The sequence below is a fragment of the Mchenga conophoros genome, linkage group LG2, assembly GCF_057382185.1.
Source record: "Mchenga conophoros isolate Kocher_MC1m ecotype Shallow Benthic linkage group LG2, M_conophoros_male_GT1.1, whole genome shotgun sequence".
Lineage (NCBI taxonomy): Eukaryota > Metazoa > Chordata > Actinopteri > Cichliformes > Cichlidae > Mchenga > Mchenga conophoros.
The window spans coordinates 20,614,883-20,634,511 of record NC_140527.1 but is presented as its reverse complement, the minus strand read 5'-3'; the positions used below and the strand labels follow the sequence as shown (position 1 = coordinate 20,634,511).

Here is a 19,629-nt window from a genome sequence, read left to right as displayed (position 1 = left end):
CACTTGTAAGACTCATACACTCTTACAAAGGATGTGTTTAAAGAATGACACACAAAATGTGTTGGACACATTGAACGTGAATTTGGACACAGCGTGGGTTTTGTTTTAAAACAGCGTGTCAAAATTCACACAATGTGTTGTATCTGAGCCAATGCAGCACATGTGTTAAACACATTTTTAACATATGTGCTTTAACACAACGAACCCTCAGTGTCAGGTTCCTCTGGTTTGTCAGATGATCAACATCATATGCAAAGGCAAAGGAGTGCAGACAGTGAAGTACGGTGGAACGTTTCTGTCTGTGAGGGCGTGCACCTTGAGGTTTCTGTGGTCCGTGATTAACTTTCATTCTCAGATATGTTCAGTTTGATTTAAGGTTTGCCTCTTTTAAAAATTAAAATGGGCGCTCCTTTGTTTGATGTTTGATATCAGTTTATTTCACAAAGAAACGTGCTTCCTGTTCAATATGTTACCAAAAGGCCAGAAAGATTAGCAGGCTCATTTTTTTGCAGGTGGACTATGAAAGCGAGGAGGAAGACAATGGCGATGACCCAGAGGATAAAGAGGACCAGGGCGTGGAAGAGGCGGAGGAGGAGACAAACGCTGTGGAGGAGCCTCAGGCTAATGGGAGGAGAACAGAGAAGAGGAAGAAGGGAGAAAAACGAGTGGAAGGAGCAGAGTCGCAGAGTGAGATGAGAGTGAACTCTGTGCTGGAGTCAAACGCAGCCATAGAGAGATACAGCTATGACCACAAGCATGAACTCTGGTGTGAGGTGAGTGTGTGCATGTCAGAGTAGTAGATTCTGAAAAATGAACACTGACTTTCTCTTAGAGATGGCTCTCACTTTGTTGCTTCCACACCCACACACACACACACACACACACACACACACACACAGGCAAAGATGTTTGGCCCTCAGGAGCAACTGTTTCCTCTACTTCTGGTCATGCTAGTTTCACTCAGTTTGCGTAGAAGAGCAGGAAGGAAATCATAAATTGTACAATTAAGCACATTTCTCACCAAGTTTCCTTCCTAAGTGTAATTACTGTAAGATAACACGTCATTAGCATTCATTATCAGGTGCCATCTTTGAAAAGAGGAAGGCTACAAAGGCTCTTACTGTGGCTGCTGTGAATGCATGAACTGGTAGATTTGTGGGTTGCAGCGTTCATGTCTAAACTGCAGGAGTAACTGATGAGTTTTGCCACAATAAAAACTAAAAACATGTGGACATGTGCAGAGGAGGACAGTGAATGTACTGGATAAAGGACGTTGAAGACCACAGTGAAGAGTGGTGGATGGTAGTCCAGAGGGTTGGTGTGAAACAATGTTCCCTCTAATATTGCATGTGTCTGAGCAAACATCACAAACTTCCTGAGCGACCCACTGTGGACCACTGTGAGCAACAGCAGACATGAGCACTGTGGTCACGCCAGCATCGAATCCATCCAAGTTACATGGTTTATTAAAATAATCAAATTACAGCGTTTACATTTATGTTAGACTACTTCTAATTAACTGCTTTAGCCCACTTACAATGACAATTTAAAAAATCTTGTTCATGACCTGTGTAGTATGTTAACACTTGGAAGTAAAAATAACTTGAACTCCAATTTTGAAAACTCAACTTTCTTCTTTTTTTAAAAAATAAAGTTCTGACTTGTATTATGAGTCTGTGGTCTGGGAGAGAGTCTGTAACTCTGTCTGCAAAATACAGTAAATAATGACCAATGCTGGGCAATTAATTATATAGTTACTTCTTCAAAAAAGTAACTGAGTTTTGCAAACAAAGTTTTTTGCAGCTGTTTCCCTAAAAATGCAGCGAAGGCGTTTTTTTTTAAATAAACATTTCAAACTATTTACAGAACAATCAGCTGTTCTGCATCAAATTTGATGCCACACAAATTATTTGTGCCACTCCAAAAAATAATTTGTGTCCACTATGAGATAAAGGAGAACAACAGCCTGATACCTGATTACAGCAGCAGATGTATCACTGCTGTAACACCTGTAACATTCAGCAGTCGCCTCATTGTTCTGACACACACAACAAAACTGTTTTGAAGGAAGGAAGGTTCAGGGCTGAAGCAATCAGCATCATGGGCTCATCCGGTTAGAATAAGAAAAAGCAGCCATCTAATTCAGAATTATTCTCAGGGTTCTCCTTTTATTCTCAAATAATTAAGGCAAAGAAGGAAGGAAACAAAGACACACATGGACTGCCACAGCTGAAAGAAAACAGGAAAACAGATTTACTCATTCCCTTAAACAATACATAAAAATAAAACCCAAATAGAACCTCACCTCAGCTGCCGCCCCGTGTGGAAGTGAAGAAAGAGTGAGCCAAAAGTGAATGCCTTACTCTGGTTTTACGTGGCCGGTCAACACAATTTAGAAACTGGTATGAAGTCCACACTTTTCCCGTCAATTGTTCTGTCTGTCCTGCTCACATCTCCAACCGTTGTCCACGTTGTCATTAACGTGGCTTCACTCCACATCAGCCACGCCACTTTGCCAGCTAAAACACCGGTGTCGGCACATAAGGACGCTGTCATAGCCTGTCAACGACGTTGATTAGCTGCGTATATACGAATGTGAATCGCATCATTGGCTGGACTATGGGATAAGGTGGCATCGTTCAGTCACTCACTGACTAACACTGCAAAACAGAATTGTTAACGTATTTATTTTAATTTCAATTCAGGTTAGGTTTTTTTTGTGCGCAACACAGATTTTCTGTGCACAGACACCGTGCCAGCAGTGTGCAATTGCGCAATTGGTGTGAAAGACGATCTCCCTCCAGAAGACAACCTGTGCATTGATCCTTGTGGGGTTTTTAGCCTGGGTTTTGTATAATTGAGGACTTTTGGAAATTACGACGTATTGCGATTGCACTGACACGCATGACGCTAAGGTATGCAGCTACAGGAAGTAGATTAACTCTCATCTGTCTCCTTTATAGGTTGACCTGGCATTACCTGTGAGCAAGGTGCACTTTGATCTGACCTCGGTGCTGACATCGCTGGCCCAGAATGCCGTCATCATGGAGACCAAGGGCCTGACGCGCTGCCTGCTCAGCGAAACGACAACAAAGACCGGAGAAAAGGAAACCGTTCTGAACACTGAGGGAATCAACATGCATGAAATCTTCAAGTACAGTGATGTAGGTGGTGAAATTGAAACAATGCCGTGCTTATAAGGGTGGCTTTTTGTTTTTTTGCACATCTGCAAGCCTTTCTAAATTAAGTGAAGGTAAACAGCTGGTCAGAGTTACAAGTTGCTGGGTTACAGATAAGATTCCTCCAGCTACATTTTGATTGGTCCGATCAGAAATACAGAGAGTAACTGTGGCGATATCGCCTCTGTAGTTTGGAAAGGCTTCTGCAGTTTCTTATTGTATTTGTGTTGCTCTGTCTTACCAGACTGCATGTTTTCAGTTGTCCCAACACTGCAGCTCTATTTATTTTCCTCCAGATCTTGGACATCAACAGACTGTACTCCAATGAGGTGCACGCCATGGCGAAGACATATGGAATTGAGGTGGCTCTGAAGGTCATAGAGAAAGAGATCAAAAATGTCTTTGCTGTCTATGGTAAACATGCTCTTATTTAGACTCGTACTCAAAAAACCCCAAACCAGGAAAGCTCTCAGAATCACTCAGATTTCCTCCGTCTCTCTCCAGGTATTGAAGTTGACCCCAGACATCTATCACTGGTAGCAGACTACATGTGCTATGAAGGTGTATATAAGCCACTGAACCGACACGCAATCCGGTCCAACTCCTCTCCTCTGCAGCAGATGACCTTCGAGACCAGCTACAAATTCCTCAAGCAGGCCACCATGCTAGGTAAGGATGACAACATTGATAAAGCATAGAAAGCTGAAGAGAAATCACAGTTTACGAGGGTCGCTACTGGTCTACCAGCGTTAGGCTCTTTGTTTTTTCTATGTACTAAATCGGATTTGATCATTAGTCAGAAGTAAATGTATAGAAATACATTTTCAGCATTGTTGTTAAGTAAAGTATTCTTCTTCTTCCTCTCCCCCCCCCCCCCCCCCCCTCCCCCTTCAGGATCACATGATCAGCTAGTGTCACCCTCAGCCTGCCTGGTGGTGGGGAAAGTAGTCAGAGGTGGAACAGGACTCTTTGAACTGAAGCAGCCTCTGCAGTAGAGACAGAGATGCTGACAGTGGTTAGATATGATGTGATAAGATCACAGCTGATCCGGTCTGCAGGCTCCTTACATCCTCTACAGAATGCATCAGTAAATATGTTTATTTCCTTTTAGCAAAAGCCTTCCAGGCTGCAACGTTTCATTAAAAGAACATAAAAACTGATGGAATAAGTCACTTTGTTTTCATTTCTTAATAAAAGGAATATTGAATTTTGTATTTTTGTTATGTATGTATTTTGTGACAGTATTGGGACTGACTGTTTGAATTGTAAACAACATCAATTTATGTTTTTGGGAACACAACAATAGTCATTCAGCATTATAGACAGGCCTTGAGCAGGTCCAGAGTGTCTTTATTAAGTTCGTTTGGTAAAGGAAAAAAAGATGAATCTGATTACTTACTCTAGCTCAAGCTCAAGACTCTGAACAGAGGTCAGTCTTTTCAGTGAATTGAGGTCTAGATTTACAAACATATGTGTGTCATTCTAAAGCTCTCACTGTGTTCAAGGGCCGTACTCTATCAGGATGCTACTGTCAGTCTGTAAAATATCTGTTACTGCAGAGATAATGATTAAGAAGTGCAACAGGTCATCCAAGATGACTAAAGTTGGCATAATCACCAAGTGCTGAGGCACACAGTGAGCAAAAACCGCCGTCACTGCTGACTCCAAACTTTCTAGAGCGTCATGATATGGGTGTCCATGAGTAAGCAGCTCCTGCATGTGTAATGTGTAGGTGGCTGAGTAATTAGTGTGTACTTTAAAGCATAAGCTCACCCAGAAAAACTATAGTTAGTGTGTTGAAAATATTCCGAGGTCACAGTCCACCAGTCCAGTGTGACTTGGGTGCATTGATCCAGTCCTGCACCCAGACAAAATGTATCTACTGTTTCTCTCCTGATTTATTTACACTTTTACATCTCTGGCTTATTTATCCTAAACCTTATTGTGTAACCTGTAAAGTTGGTTCTGTGTATTTATCTCGATTTATAAATCTGCATTACTACTGTTCTAAGAGTAAATCTAACGGATTTTACTGTGCATTTCAGTTTACAACATGTTTTGTGGACAAATTTTGCAAACAGCTACCGTTGCTTGTAGCGCTAACGGGACACTGAAATGTTGGGAGGCTTTTATTACGAAAGAACGGAAATGATGGGAACTTTTACGCAATTTGATTGGTTGGTTGGTCTCCTGCGGTAGGACCGACCAGTGAAGGTGGTGTGATAAAGCTGCAGAATCTCGAGATGTGATAATGTACCCTCGTGCGAAGGATGCGCCGTGACCGCTCGTGGATATCTATGGAAGGGTGAGTCATAACGAAATGAGGCGAAACAGTAGAAGCTGGTTTGAAAGGCGTCAGCAGTTGGGTGTAAAATACAGTTTGGTTCGATATGGACACAATGGTCAACCTGTAAGCTGACTTGAGCCTTCGTTGCTGGTCAGTGTTTTGCTACATTTTGAAGCTGCCGATATTAACAGTCGGCCGCTGATGCTGTATCTTTTTTTTTTGTCCTATTACAAAAGCTTCGCTGTATTAAAAATATTTGCGTTACTTGTAAATAAGCAGTTGATTATCCATGTGATATTTTCACGCAGTTTAGCGGAATTTAATTATACAGCGTTTGTAAAAACGTTATGGCGCATTTATCCACAATCCTCGGCTCTGCGCAGGATCGTCCCGACAGACCTACGTGCGCGAGACGTTAGCAAAGAAGGAGAAAGCCGAAGCTACGAAAAGCAAAAATGTTTAGCTTTGTTTTATTTTTACTTTTTCAAGGGCTGGTAGGCCGGTTGTTAAGAGACTCGGAGCAATAAAATCATTTACCTTCACAGGCCACATTTACTGTGTCAGACACCCGCCGCCCCGGCCTTTTCTCCGAGCATTTATAAAAGGCTTCTTAATCTGTCCCTAGAGTTCTTACCACTTAACGGCAGCAGGGATGCAGTAAACACTCATACTGATTTAATACGAGGGAGCAATGGGACCGCATTAAGAAAAAAATATTACGAATAATTTTGAGAATAAAGTCGAAATTTCGATGTTAGAGTCTAAATAGTATTTTGAGGGGGGGAAAAGTTAGCTTCTGGCACATAAGCACGAAGTGATAAGTATAAGAGAGCTGCGCCTATCAGAAGACAACCGCAGGTTACACCCTTGTGTAAATGAAGAGGATGTATCTTGTATCACAAGACTTGGTAAGAGAGTTGATCATGTGCCACTCAGTTACACAAAGCGTTTTGTAGATGTTTGGCAGGAAAAGACAACTGTGATCTGCACATTTGTATTTTTGTTTCTCAGCATAGTATTCCGAGTTTGATGTCCACTTTTCTGGACATTTCGTGCAGTCAGAGATAGATGCACAAAAGAAAAAAGTAGGCTGAGGTTTGGGTGGAATACATTTTCATTCAGGAAGTTGTTGAATAATAATTCAGGGACAGCGATGGGTCTGTGTGATGTGTTGTATTAGACTATACAGGGAGTGCAGAATTATTAGGCAAGTTGTATTTTTGAGGAATAATTTTATTATTGAACAACAACCATGTTCTCAATGAACCCAAAAAACTCATTAATATCAAAGCTGAATGTTTTTGGAAGTAGTTTTTAGTTTTAGCTATTTTAAGGGGATATCTGTGTGTGCAGGTGACTATTACTGTGCATAATTATTAGGCAACTTAACAAAAAACAAATATATACCCATTTCAATTATTTATTTTTACCAGTGAAACCAATATAACATCTCCACATTCACAAATATACATTTCTGACATTCAAAAACAAAACAAAAACAAATCTGTGACCAATATAGCCACCTTTCTTTGCAAGGACACTCAAAAGCCTGCCATCCATGGATTCTGTCAGTGTTTTGATCTGTTCACCATCAACATTGCGTGCAGCAGCAACCAACCACAGCCTCCCAGACACTGTTCAGAGAGGTGTACTGTTTTCCCTCCTTGTAAATCTCACATTTGATGATGGACCACAGGTTCTCAATGGGGTTCAGATCAGGTGAACAAGGAGGCCATGTCATTAGTTTTTCTTCTTTTATACCCTTTCTTGCCAGCCACGCTGTGGAGTACTTGGACGCGTGTGATGGAGCATTGTCCTGCATGAAAATCATGTTTTTCTTGAAGGATGCAGACTTCTTCCTGTACCACTGCTTGAAGAAGGTGTCTTCCAGAAACTGGCAGTAGGACTGGGAGTTGAGCTTGACTCCATCCTCAACCCGAAAAGGCCCCACAAGCTCATCTTTGATGATACCAGCCCAAACCAGTACTCCACCTCCACCTTGCTGGCGTCTGAGTCGGACTGGAGCTCTCTGCCCTTTACCAATCCAGCCACGGGCCCATCCATCTGGCCCATCAAGACTCACTCTCATTTCATCAGTCCATAAAACCTTAGAAAAATCTGTCTTGAGATATTTCTTGGCCCAGTCTTGACGTTTCAGCTTGTGTGTCTTGTTCAGTGGTGGTCGTCTTTCAGCCTTTCTTACCTTGGCCATGTCTCTGAGTATTGCACACCTTGTGCTCTTGGGCACTCCAGTGATGTTGCAGCTCTGAAATATGGCCAAACTGGTGGCAAGTGGCATCTTGGCAGCTGCACGCTTGACTTTTCTCAGTTCATGGGCAGTTATTTTGCGCCTTGGTTTTTCCGCACGCTTCTTGCGACCCTGTTGACTATTTTGAATGAAACGCTTGATTGTTCGATGATCACACTTCAGAAGCTTTGCAATTTTGAGACTGCTGCATCCCTCTGCAAGATATCTCACTATTTTTGACTTTTATGAGCCTGTCAAGTCCTTCTTTTGACCCATTTTGCCAAAGGAAAGGACATTGCCTAATAATTATGCACACCTGATATAGGGTGTTGATGTCATTAGACCACACCCCTTCTCATTACAGAGATGCACATCACCTAATATGCTTAATTGGTAGTAGGCTTTCGAGCCTATACAGCTTGGAGTAAGACAACATGCTTGAAGAGGATGATGTGGACAAAATACTCATTTGCCTAATAATTCTGCATTTCCTGTATTTTTATGGAGACTAGCTGACAGTGTAATTACTGTAAGATAATTTGTTCCTTAAAAGCAAGCAAAAACAAAAGCAGTTAAAAACACTATATTAGTGTAACCTGTCACATTGTGCTCTAACTCCGACTCTTTAGTGCACTGTGCTCCACAGAACGTAGGCTTACCACACAGCTGTAACGTATTAACAGTTATTAACTTAAACTGTCACTTAAACTTAAACTGTCCTTTCTGTGCACTTTGTTTTTTAAACATGCATTAAATTAAAGTCGATTAGGTCAATTAAGCATTATAAGGCGGAAGGTGGGGGGTGGTTCCCTTTCTTTTTTGCTGGGAGTTGGCAACCCTATAAGTTAGGTTATTTAATATTTCTGCTAAGTTCTCTTTAAAATACCAGAATAGGAAGGATGGTGCAGCTTTAAGTTTATTAGACTGATCACTTTTGCTGAACTATTAAATATTTTGGGTGCAGTGTATTTTTTGCATACAGGTGTAACAGAGTAGCTTTAGTTTAGTTTAGTTTTTTTAAACTTGAGTATGAACTTATACAAAATGCAGAAAGATATTTTTAAAAAAAAACGTTTTATTGATTATAAAATACGCTATATCGGATTTATATCGGTATCAGCAGATATTGAAATTTATGATATCGGTATACAGCTTGGAGTAAGACAACATGCATGAAGAGGATGATGTGGACAAAATACTCATTTGCCTAATAATTCTGCACTCCCTGTATTATTGAATCCACACAGCCCCGTGATGCCTACTTGTAGATACCGAGGATGCAGTGAAACCGCTCAAACTGATGACTTTATTTTTATAGTTGCTTCTGAGGTCTTGTCTTAAGGGCTCATAGGTGTTGTTCATAGGAAGTATTCATTTATTAATACGTATCGCTGTTTCTGTGCCTGTGATGAGGTCCACTATGGGGAGCTGTGGTGGAGAAATGGCAAAATTGAGTCCTTTGGTTAGCTTCTTCTTTTCAGTTTCAGGGAGGTTCCTATTTAATAAGTTCTTCACCCACTTTTCCCGGCAGTCTTCGGTTGTGGTGTCTTCTTGTTCTTATGTGTATGGTCTCGGCATTGACTCAGAATTATAAGGTTTTGTTTTACAATGAGTGGAATCTCCAAAGTTGCCTTTCTTTTCATTTAATGTACCACCATACCATACCACCTTTATTTATAAAGCACTTTAACATAAAACCAGAGTTCACAAAGTGCTGTACATGCTAAAAGCATAATGTGTTAGAAACTTCTTCTTAAATAGGGAAGGCTAGGAGTGTTTTGAGTTAATGCAGTCTGGTTGATCTCACTCTATGGTAGAGATGGCACTATACCACTTTTTATGTCTGATACCGATATCATAAATTTCAATATCTGCTGATACCGATATAGCATATTTTATAATCAATAAAATGTTTTTTTTTAATATCTTTCTGCATTTTGTATAAGTTCATACTCAAGTTTAAAAAAACTAAACTAAACTAAAGCTACTCTGTTACACCTGCATGCAAAAAATACACTGCACCCAAAATATTTAATAGTTCAGCAAAAGTGATCAGTCTAATAAACTTAAAGCTGCACCATCCTTCCTATTCTGGTATTTTAAAGAGAACTTAGCAGAAATATTAAATAACCTAACTTATAGGGTTGCCAACTCCCAGCAAAAAAGAAAGGGAACCACCCCCCACCTTCCGCCTTATAATGCTTAATTGACCTAATCGACTTTAATTTAATGCATGTTTAAAAAACAAAGTGCACAGAAAGGACAGTTTAAGTTTAAGTGACAGTTTAAGTTAATAACTGTTAATACGTTACAGCTGTGTGGTAAGCCTACGTTCTGTGGAGCACAGTGCACTAAAGAGTTGGAGTTAGAGCACAATGTGACAGGTTACACTAATATAGTGTTTTTAACTGCTTCTGTTTTTGCTTGCTTTTAAGGAACAAATTATCTTACAGTAATTACACTGTCAGCTAGTCTCCATAAAAATGATGTGATCTTTATGAGTCTTTGCTGATAAGATGTTACATAAAATTTCATGGTTGAGTGTGTGTGTGTGCGTGTGTTCTTGTAGATTTATTTTTTGGTCCAAATACGTGCTGCTGACACAGAGTGTGACTGTCAGAGGTAGGGCTGCTCGATTATGGCAAAAATGATAATCACGATTATTTTCACTGAAATTGAGATCTCGATTATTTGACGATATTTATTTAACCCTTTAAGACCTACCATAGAACCAAGTCCGCCAGAGCTTATATTATTTTTTTACATGTTGTAGTAGTAGTGCCATTTGTGGGAGCATTTCAAGTTGCTATACAACTGTTATGGCCCATATTTTAATAATATGTATGCATTAAGTCCATAGTAACTACATTAATTGCAAAAAAGTGCAATAAACTACAAAAAAATTGAAAATAGTTTTTGTTTTGTTTTTTACATATATTTCTACTTGGAGAAATTTAAGAGGTTTATCCCTTAAAACTTTAAATACAAAAAAGTTGCAAAAAATAGTTTACAACAACAGGAAATTTATTTTGAGTGTCTTCATAGTTTTATTTTGGAGATACACCAATTTTTATATACACTGCAGAAAAAACGAAAAAACAATCCTATGATGCAAATTTGCAAAGAAAACAGCAGGTGCATCAAAATAAACTATTTCCAGCTGTGCAATTTGAGTTCTAAGCATCACAGAAACTATTCAGAAAAGTCAAACATGACCAGTATAGGTTTTTAAGGCCTACAAGTAAAAAACTACATTTCCGCAAAAATGACGTCACTTCCGGTTTCGGCCAGGAAATGGCGGACATGCGATAGTTCGCGCTGATGTCTGTTTCACTGTGGGAAGTGTTACGAACAGCTGATCGGATCGGCAAAGTGTGTTTCTGGAATATTATGTTTTTGTTCCTGCAAGCACTTTTTATGCAATTTTTGCAAAGCTATATGTGGAAGAAAACCATGACCGAGGACAAGCTGATGGCATCAGATGTAAGTACAACTCCTCCGGTTTCATATACAAAACAAATTATTGCGCTAGCTTACACGGTTCAGGTTCTACAGGGATTTAAAAATCGTTACACAAAACGGAGCGTGCTGCTCTGATCGGATTTAAAGGGTTAACAATGACTTTAAAAAATAATATAAAATAGTGTGCAACACCACTGAAGTTTTTTTTAACCTCTCTTTTCAACCAACAGCAGTCACTCTCCTCTCCAAATAACTTCTGCTTAGCTTTCCGAGCTTCCCTCGGGTCCTCTTAATCAGCGGTCTCCAACCTTTTTTGCGCCACGGACCGGTTTATGCCCGACAATATTTTTACGGACCGGCCTTTAAGGTGTCGCGGATAAATGAGGGAGGGGCTAATAATCGGCTCAGTCATTTTTAATGATCGTTGAAAGCCCAGATCGTAATCGTGATTAAAATTCGATTAATTGAGCAGCCCTAGTCAGAGGGCATTCAGCAACATTAGCTGTTGGGTCTAAACTCAGACCCCGCTGTATCTAAGACTTATTCCCATGAAAGAAAAGCAAGGCAACAACGTTCGATTTCTTGCGCAAGGGAGGCCTCTCGTCTGTGACCAGCACGTTGAAATGACCACACTGGTGGCCTCCTCTCGCCGCCTTTTATTGACAAACTTCAAACAATAGTTTACAAAACACCTCCCCTTGCAACCCCCCTTTGGTTACAAAGACAAGGCACTGTATGTAAATGTATACACTGAGTGTGTGTGTGTGTTATGTGAGAATGTGTGTGTGTGTGTGTTTGTTGGTCAAAGGGTCATAAAACCTAAAAGCAGGAACAACATCCTTGGTCATAAAGAGGGTAGTCTTCCCCCACACCCAATGTATGGTTTACCAAAAATAACACAGTGAAACCATACAAAGGGTAGGAAGCTCTACCAAACATCAAACAGATCTTCAAGTTAGGATGTATCTACAATAAAACCTCCCCCAGCACAGAGTGGCTGGAGAGGTGGTCAGGATCAAAGGAATGGCTTTGATCCTACTGCTTAAACTAAGACTGTACAAATTTAAGAAACACAATGGCAACATTCAACAATTAGACTTAACATTTCCCTCCTTTTTGTCATTGCATACTTAAATTTCAACTTATGCACCCTTTGTTTAGACAGTGTCAGTGTAGATTTCATTCATGCACAGTAAACTACATCCTATACATAAGCAAATCAGTATCAACAGTTCAAAAACAGGAATTAATATTTTCAAAAGAAGATGCCACCAAGGACCAGACGGTAACCAAGCTATCCAGTCTTGTGGCGGATCTACTCCTGTCGTGCAATTCATTATGTATTTCTTCAAGTAAACAACTGAATGTCAAAGGTCAAACAAGAAGAATCATCATTCTCAAAAATCATGTGTCACTACAATCCAACTGTATATAGACATAGGTATTTAAATGCATCAGTTGACTTTATTGTTTGTCCATGTGGCTCTCAGCTAACTTCAAAGCTGCAGCAAGTCAACACCCTTCTTTATTGACTCCTATCAACCCCCCAAATCTTCTCACTGTAGGCATCCTGTGGGGGTTAGAGTCAACTTGTGAATTATCTGCATTTACAACTCTTCTCCTGTCCTGTTGTCACCACAGAAAAAGCTTTGTAAAGGAAATTGGATCAAGCTGTTTTGATCTTCTTGGCTCAAAACCTCAAGTGTTCATGATGTAAATGTAGACAAAAGGCTTCTCTGTTTACATCCTTCTTGCAAAAGACAAAAGAATAAGTGATGTTGCCATGTTCCATGGTTAATCTCCAACTTGGGCTAATCCATTGTCCTTCATACACATAGGCATTTGGCCTGTTTCCAGTTCGTTTAACTGTATAATGTCCTGCAACAAGTCATATTCTTTGAGTCAGACGAGCAGGTCTGTCCTACCAGAGCAGTTCACCTTCCCAGCTACTGGTGAATCAACCTTCCATTCAGGTTCAGAGCAGTTGAAAAGTTGGCAGTGTTCCTGGATGTGTTGCTAAAGCAACCAAACAAACTGTCTCGCTCTCAGTGATGCTACATGGCCACAGTCCAGAAGAATGTGTAGCCAGTGGCATCACAAGCATAACCATTGGTCTCGTTGTTTATGTGAGCGGTTGTGTTCTTAAACTGCCACCAGTAGTTGTTGAAAACCCATGCGGGTACCTGGTGTGGTTCGCTCTGTCCCAGTGCGCTCCCTGTCATCCCACTCAGGGTCCACAGGCACAAGAAGATGCACAGCACATTCCCAGCCATTCTGATGAGTACCTGTGGCTCAGTTGGTTTCTTCACCGGATTGAGACGAGGGGCCCTGGAGGCTTTCCCCCCCCTTTGTTCCCGGTCTTCCTGCCACTTACTCCGAGCTGGCCTGGATGTGTGTCACCTTCTTGCAGTGCGCTTGATATATCCAAGTGTTCCTTCCGGCAATCTTCACTGCTGTGGTCGTCGTCAGCAGCATCCGATATGGACCTTCCCATCGTGGACTGGACCAGCACTTCCTCTCCATGGCCTTATCATCATCCAATCTCCAGACTTCAGGCTCTGCTCCTGCGAAGAAACAGAATCATCTGGCAGATCATTTGTTCTCATGACTACTTTACTTTTAAACATTTCAAGCATCTAATCCGCTAATATGCTCTCTCTTCTGCTTTTCTATCATCACTACAGAAGACTAGAACTCTAAATGCTCTACCATATATAATCTCAAAGAGTCAGACCATTCTCTGTTGGAGTAATCCTCATGTACTTATTCTATACAGTCTAACCATGTCCTGCCTGTCTTCCTAAATCTTAACTTTACTGTTCCATTAGTTCTCTCTGCAAAAAAGCTTTTTTTTAAAAGTATTTAATAATCCTAGAGTGAGTATAACGACTGCTCATCTCCCTCCTGTTTGAGACATGGCATAGCCAATGGCTCAAAATAGCAGCAGTCTTATACAAATTATTAGGCAGTACTGGTGTATCACACAGATAAAAAATCATCCTGCAAGCTTGCTCCCTCTGTAAGTCACAACTATTGTCCTGCAGTAGGTGAGTGGGCCTGCATGTCTGCTAATGCTGTACTGATAAAAGGTTAACACCATGTTTAACTAAAGCTGCCTCTTTTGCGATCTTATCTGCAAAAACTTTTCCTAATGCAACTGGATCTTTCCCTCACATGTGTGCTGCACATTTACAAACGGCAATTCCACTGGTTAATAACGCTGCATCCAGCAGAATTTGCAAGAGTTTGGTGTGTTCTGCAGGTTTCCCTGTAGAGGTTGTCACACCTCGTCTCACTCACTGCACTACAAAGAAATGTACAGTAGCAAATGTATACTACCTATCAGTGTATATTGTCTCTCTACAGCTTTACACGCTTCCGTTAAAGCTAGCATCTCTGCTGCTCAAGCAAACATGAAACATGCTAGTTGTCCTACATAGATAACTCTCTCTCACTGTCTGCTACAGTAAAACCTGTTCTAGTCTGTCCCTCTGCTGTTATAAAACTCAAATCATCAACAAACCAAACCTTTTCCTCAACGAGTGGCACATCTATTAAGTCATCCCTCAGCTTACACGTCTTCTCCTCGCGCTCTCTACACTCATGAGAAGTGCCCTCCTCCGTTGGCAAAAAGGGTTGGACAGATTCAGAATTCTGCACCACTTTATGGTAATATGTGTGGTTGTGAGAGTAACAGTAACATTAAAGACAAGTGTCTTGTAGGTGACAGAAATGTAAGTTTAGTCTGCAATAGTAAACATCTACCTCGTGTGGAACTAACAGTGTCAAAGGGTGAAATAAACTATTGAAACATTGTACAGCTTAAGCTGCTGCACATACTGGTCTCACGCATGGAGGTAAAGCACGAGCAACTAGAGCTAATCTTTTAGGATAGTAAGTTACTGGCTTCACTTGTGGAAAAAGTGCTGTTAGTTATTTTACAGTCACCTTGCATTTGTGCTGTTCACAGAACCACAAGTCCATCGCTGGACCTCCTCTGCGCTGTCACTTTTTGGAGCTTGGCACGCTCCCTCAGGTTCCATTTTGTGGGCGATCCTCTCAGTCACTCCTTCTCATCATGGCATCTCACGACATCTACAAATTGAAAAAATGACACTCCTCTCGCCACACGGCTTTCGCCATGTGTCAACTCCCCAATGAGACATGTACAAGAATGTTGCACAGTCTCCCTAAAACAATCTCCAGGGTTTGTCCCTTGGAGCAGCTTCACTCCAAGCTGTAACCCTGTATAAAAACATTAATCAGCACTTAAATGTTCAGCTTGTTTAGCTCCCAGCTCCTGTATCACAGAAGACAAAGTCTTAAATTTAAAACAACTTCACATTCGCAACCAACTGTAGATCATAAGAGTAATAAAGTATTCAGCATCACAGAGACAAGTATCATTGCAGGTTTATTCTAAACTCATTAAACTCCTACGTTTTCCCATAATTTATTCCAAATTATTTAACATCTCAATGTTATTCCACATTATAATCAGTGAACTTCACTTATAGGCCATCAAAGCCTCATCTGAACAAGGATGCACCACTTGCATAGGTTTAATACTTGTAAATAAACAGCTAATCACACAACTCACTGCAACAATAATAGAAAACATTGTTTAATGTTACTTCTGGACCCCACCTCTTGACGCATGGACACTCTCATGCGTCAACTCACCAAACCTGGATCCCTGCCTTAAAAACTGGCTCCACCAGGAGCCTGCATACTCACCATCATGGCCTGGAAAACAAGATCTGGAAGTAAAATCAAACTTCACACTTATAAACAAGTATATCACAAGGGTAACAAGCATTCAGCATCAGCAAGACAAGTGTCATGTGCAGGTTTTCTCAAATCATTAAATCCCTATTGTTACCATAATTCGCCTCAAACATGGATCATCCCATGTGCTCAGTTAACATTAATGTAATCGGTGACTTCCCTTAAGCAAAGTCACTCCACTCATATATTATTATGGGTCCAAAAGTGGCCAGCAAATGAGCCCATAATAAACTATTCCATAAATATCGTAATCTCTTATTTGTTTTACTCATGTCACTTGTCCACTTCTGCTGAATGCTACATGCACTCTCAAAGAAAACAAAACCTGAAATAAAGAAACAAACATCCACCAGTTGTTCTGCTAAAAACCACATCATCAAATCACATGAAAAACTGCAATGCTGTAAGAAAAAATGCAAATGTTAGCACTGCGCAGGTGTGTACACACTTTCTCACAGTAACTTCTGTGAGTACCACAAGCCCATGAATAACACACCTCTGATAGATTCACAAACATAAAAATGGCATTTAAAAGGTTAAACCATCACGCAACCTCAGATGTTGCTATCATCTTTCTGCTCCTGTGACAGAGACACACACAGAGATACATCCACACCTTTGTCAAGTGGGGGTTGACTTCACACAATGGTGTTAAGTCAGTCAGTCAGTTCCCCATTTATTTTAAAATTCTTACTCATTCACTCAGTGATTCCTTCTTTTGCTAATTGTGGAAATTATCGTCGCATTCGTTTCCACGCTCAGCAAAACAACGTCATTTCAAAAAGAAAAATAATTTAGACTGGATTTCCTCGTTGAATCCTTTTGGACAGGAACTTGTTTCCTGATTGTCCCAAATAAGAGCCCATTTTAATTTTGGGGAAGCTCACTTTGCAACAGTTTTCTCGACGACGCTTCGATTCTAATCGTGCAGATCTGCTCAAACAGAGATCATCAAACAAAACTTTCAGTGCACCATGAAAGTAACAAAATAAAAGAAAGAAAATAAAAGAAATCAAAGAAAATAATGGAAAGAAAGGCCTTGTTTAAGTCATGACACGTGTTCTTCATGCCAGGGGGATAAATCGTAACAACCCAATTGGCAGGTTCAACTTTAGTAATAAAGACAATCAAACAGCCAGTTTAATCTCAAACATTCATCCAATCAGCCATACACACAACATACAGCATAACCCTGTTGTCTTAGCACATAATCAGTTTTAGTTCTCATGTAACTAAATGTGTGTCATGGTAAAACTTCTTCACACACCAGAAACTCACAATCAGCTCACTCAACTCACTCATTTAAGACCTCTCATCAGCATTCTGCTTTCTCCTCTATAATGCAACCATCTGTCCTCCTATAATATTCAGTCCACTAGTCTATGTATCACTTTCATCTTACTAGTGACTTGGACAAGATGACAAACAGAATCTCATGCTTAAGATGCTGTCTGGTCTCATGAGTATCATTGTATGTGTATATGCATGTGGGGTTAGTATAGTTAATGCATTTTCAGTATGTTTTTGTGTTCATCTCTCATCACACTTCCATTATTCTCATCACTGCTTAAAACAACACACATCTCTCTCTGTTTTTTTTTCTTTAACCGTACTTTTCTCCAAAACAGAAAATAGCATTACAGCTGTTTCAGACTGAGAAACACCAAACACTCATCATGCTATCATTCATCCACACAACTGTTTTATTTCTTTTTGTCCACTGGGCAGGTGACATGCAGAATCACGTCTGCCCCAGCTGGATACCTTTCACACACACCATGACGTCAGACACTCTCACACTCGCGGAATTGATCAGGAGAAAAACTTTCTTCATCTTCACACTCTGTTACAGAAACACCATATGGTTTTTTTTTTTGTGTTGTGTCAGGGATGGATATGTAGTTGTAACGTTTGTGTTCACTTTCTTTCCTTTCTGTCTCCTCTCTTGCCTAGTCTGTCTTGGACTCAATGCTGCTCCTAATATGCCTTTAATCTCTCCTCCACTTCTGCTCTCTCACGCTCTTCTCTGACTCTACTTTCTGCTAACATTCTTGCTTCTCTCCTCTTCTGAACCTGCTCCAGCCACAACTTAGCAACTGCTAACTGCAATTCCTTCCTCTGCTTCGCTTTACCTGTTTTACCTGCTACACTTACAGCTATTCTTTCTACCAGCATTTTACACTTAACTTCCACTAATGTCCCTTCAAATCCACATTTCTTACACCAACAACCTACATACTGCGTGCTGCCTGGTAAAACTTTCTGCATAAATTTTACATCTCCTTCTAAGGCAGACTTACACATTTTATTCTCCATTACAAGACAACAATCAGCCACACTCACGCAGACCACGTCTGGCCCGCACACACACAACATAGGCCTATCGCTTGCGTTTGCACGCACAGCTAGCGCTCTCTGTTGAAAACTCTCAAACGCCCCATATGGCGGAGAATTCAACCTTCGGACACTCTCCAACGCCCCAAATGGCGGAGATTCCGGACTCTGAACCTAGGTTCTCTCCACGCCCCAAATGGCGGAGAACTCTCTACGCCCCAAATGGCGGAGAAGCCTGCGTCTCTCTCACGCGGCTAGCGCGCTCCCGGACTCACGTTTAACGCACAGCCCGTAGCCGCTCTCTATTGTTTTGGGTCACGTGCGCTCTCGTGACCAGCGCTCCCCCGGACTCAAACGTTTCACGCAGAATCACGGTGACGCGTATCTAGGATCCACATTCATTCACACGGTTATAGAGACGCTCTCTAAGGCCTTCTGTACTCACTGTTTGTTTACGTTCATGGGAAGAGTCTCTGGATCCCGTCAATCGTTATCCATCCCGAGGGGAGGTCAGGCGCAAACTTCCCGGCCTGGTGGCAAGCCAAAAACACCAGGGCTTTACGTCAATCATCCCAGACGTTGCGGTGGCGTCCTCTCCCTCTCCTCGGTGGATGCAATGTGTTAGGCTCCGGCTCCGAAGGACCAAATAAATGTTGGGTCTAAACTCAGACCCCGCTGTATCTAAGACTTATTCCCATGAAAGAAAAGCAAGGCAACAACGTTCGATTTCTTGCGCAAGGGAGGCCTCTCGTCTGTGACCAGCACGTTGAAATGACCACACTGGTGGCCTCCTCTCGCCGCCTTTTATTGACAAACTTCAAACAATAGTTTACAAAACACCTCCCCTTGCAACCCCCCTTTGGTTACAAAGACAAGGCACTGTATGTAAATGTATACACTGAGTGTGTGTGTGTGTTATGTGAGAATGTGTGTGTGTGTGTGTTTGTTGGTCAAAGGGTCATAAAACCTAAAAGCAGGAACAACATCCTTGGTCATAAAGAGGGTAGTCTTCCCCCACACCCAATGTATGGTTTACCAAAAATAACACAGTGAAACCATACAAAGGGTAGGAAGCTCTACCAAACATCAAACAGATCTTCAAGTTAGGATGTATCTACAATAAAACCTCCCCCAGCACAGAGTGGCTGGAGAGGTGGTCAGGATCAAAGGAATGGCTTTGATCCTACTGCTTAAACTAAGACTGTACAAATTTAAGAAACACAATGGCAACATTCAACAATTAGACTTAACATTAGCACTCATAGTTGAAGGGTGTTTCTCCTCTTTCCTTTCTTAAATTTTAATTATATGACCCCCAATAAATGCAGACA

The 19,629-nt window shown here is 41.0% G+C and overlaps 2 protein-coding genes and 1 long non-coding RNA gene across 5 annotated transcripts in view; 2 read left to right on the top strand and 1 right to left on the bottom strand.

Annotated features, from left to right (window-relative positions):
- polr1a (RNA polymerase I subunit A) overlaps positions 1 to 4,391 on the top strand; it is a 29,634-nt gene extending 25,243 nt beyond the window's left edge. For both annotated transcript variants that reach the window (XM_085287660.1, XM_085287650.1), the window contains exons 33-37: positions 513 to 773; positions 2,964 to 3,164; positions 3,476 to 3,593; positions 3,684 to 3,848; positions 4,074 to 4,391. In XM_085287660.1, coding sequence (XP_085143786.1) covers positions 513 to 773; positions 2,964 to 3,164; positions 3,476 to 3,593; positions 3,684 to 3,848; positions 4,074 to 4,174 — 846 coding nt within the window. In that variant the 3' untranslated portion in view covers positions 4,175 to 4,391. The remainder of the gene's footprint in view (positions 1 to 512; positions 774 to 2,963; positions 3,165 to 3,475; positions 3,594 to 3,683; positions 3,849 to 4,073) is intronic.
- A 950-nt stretch (positions 4,392 to 5,341) lies between these two features.
- st3gal5 (ST3 beta-galactoside alpha-2,3-sialyltransferase 5) overlaps positions 5,342 to 19,629 on the top strand; it is a 39,026-nt gene continuing 24,738 nt past the window's right edge. For both annotated transcript variants that reach the window (XM_085287735.1, XM_085287729.1), the window contains exon 1: positions 5,342 to 5,484. The gene's annotated coding sequence lies outside the window, so the exon portion shown is untranslated. The remainder of the gene's footprint in view (positions 5,485 to 19,629) is intronic.
- LOC146581869 (uncharacterized) lies at positions 11,750 to 19,546 on the bottom strand. Its single transcript, XR_014893961.1, has 2 exons — positions 18,744 to 19,546; positions 11,750 to 15,271 (listed from the first exon to the last, which is right to left on the bottom strand). It is a non-coding gene; the product is annotated as an uncharacterized LOC146581869 (long non-coding RNA).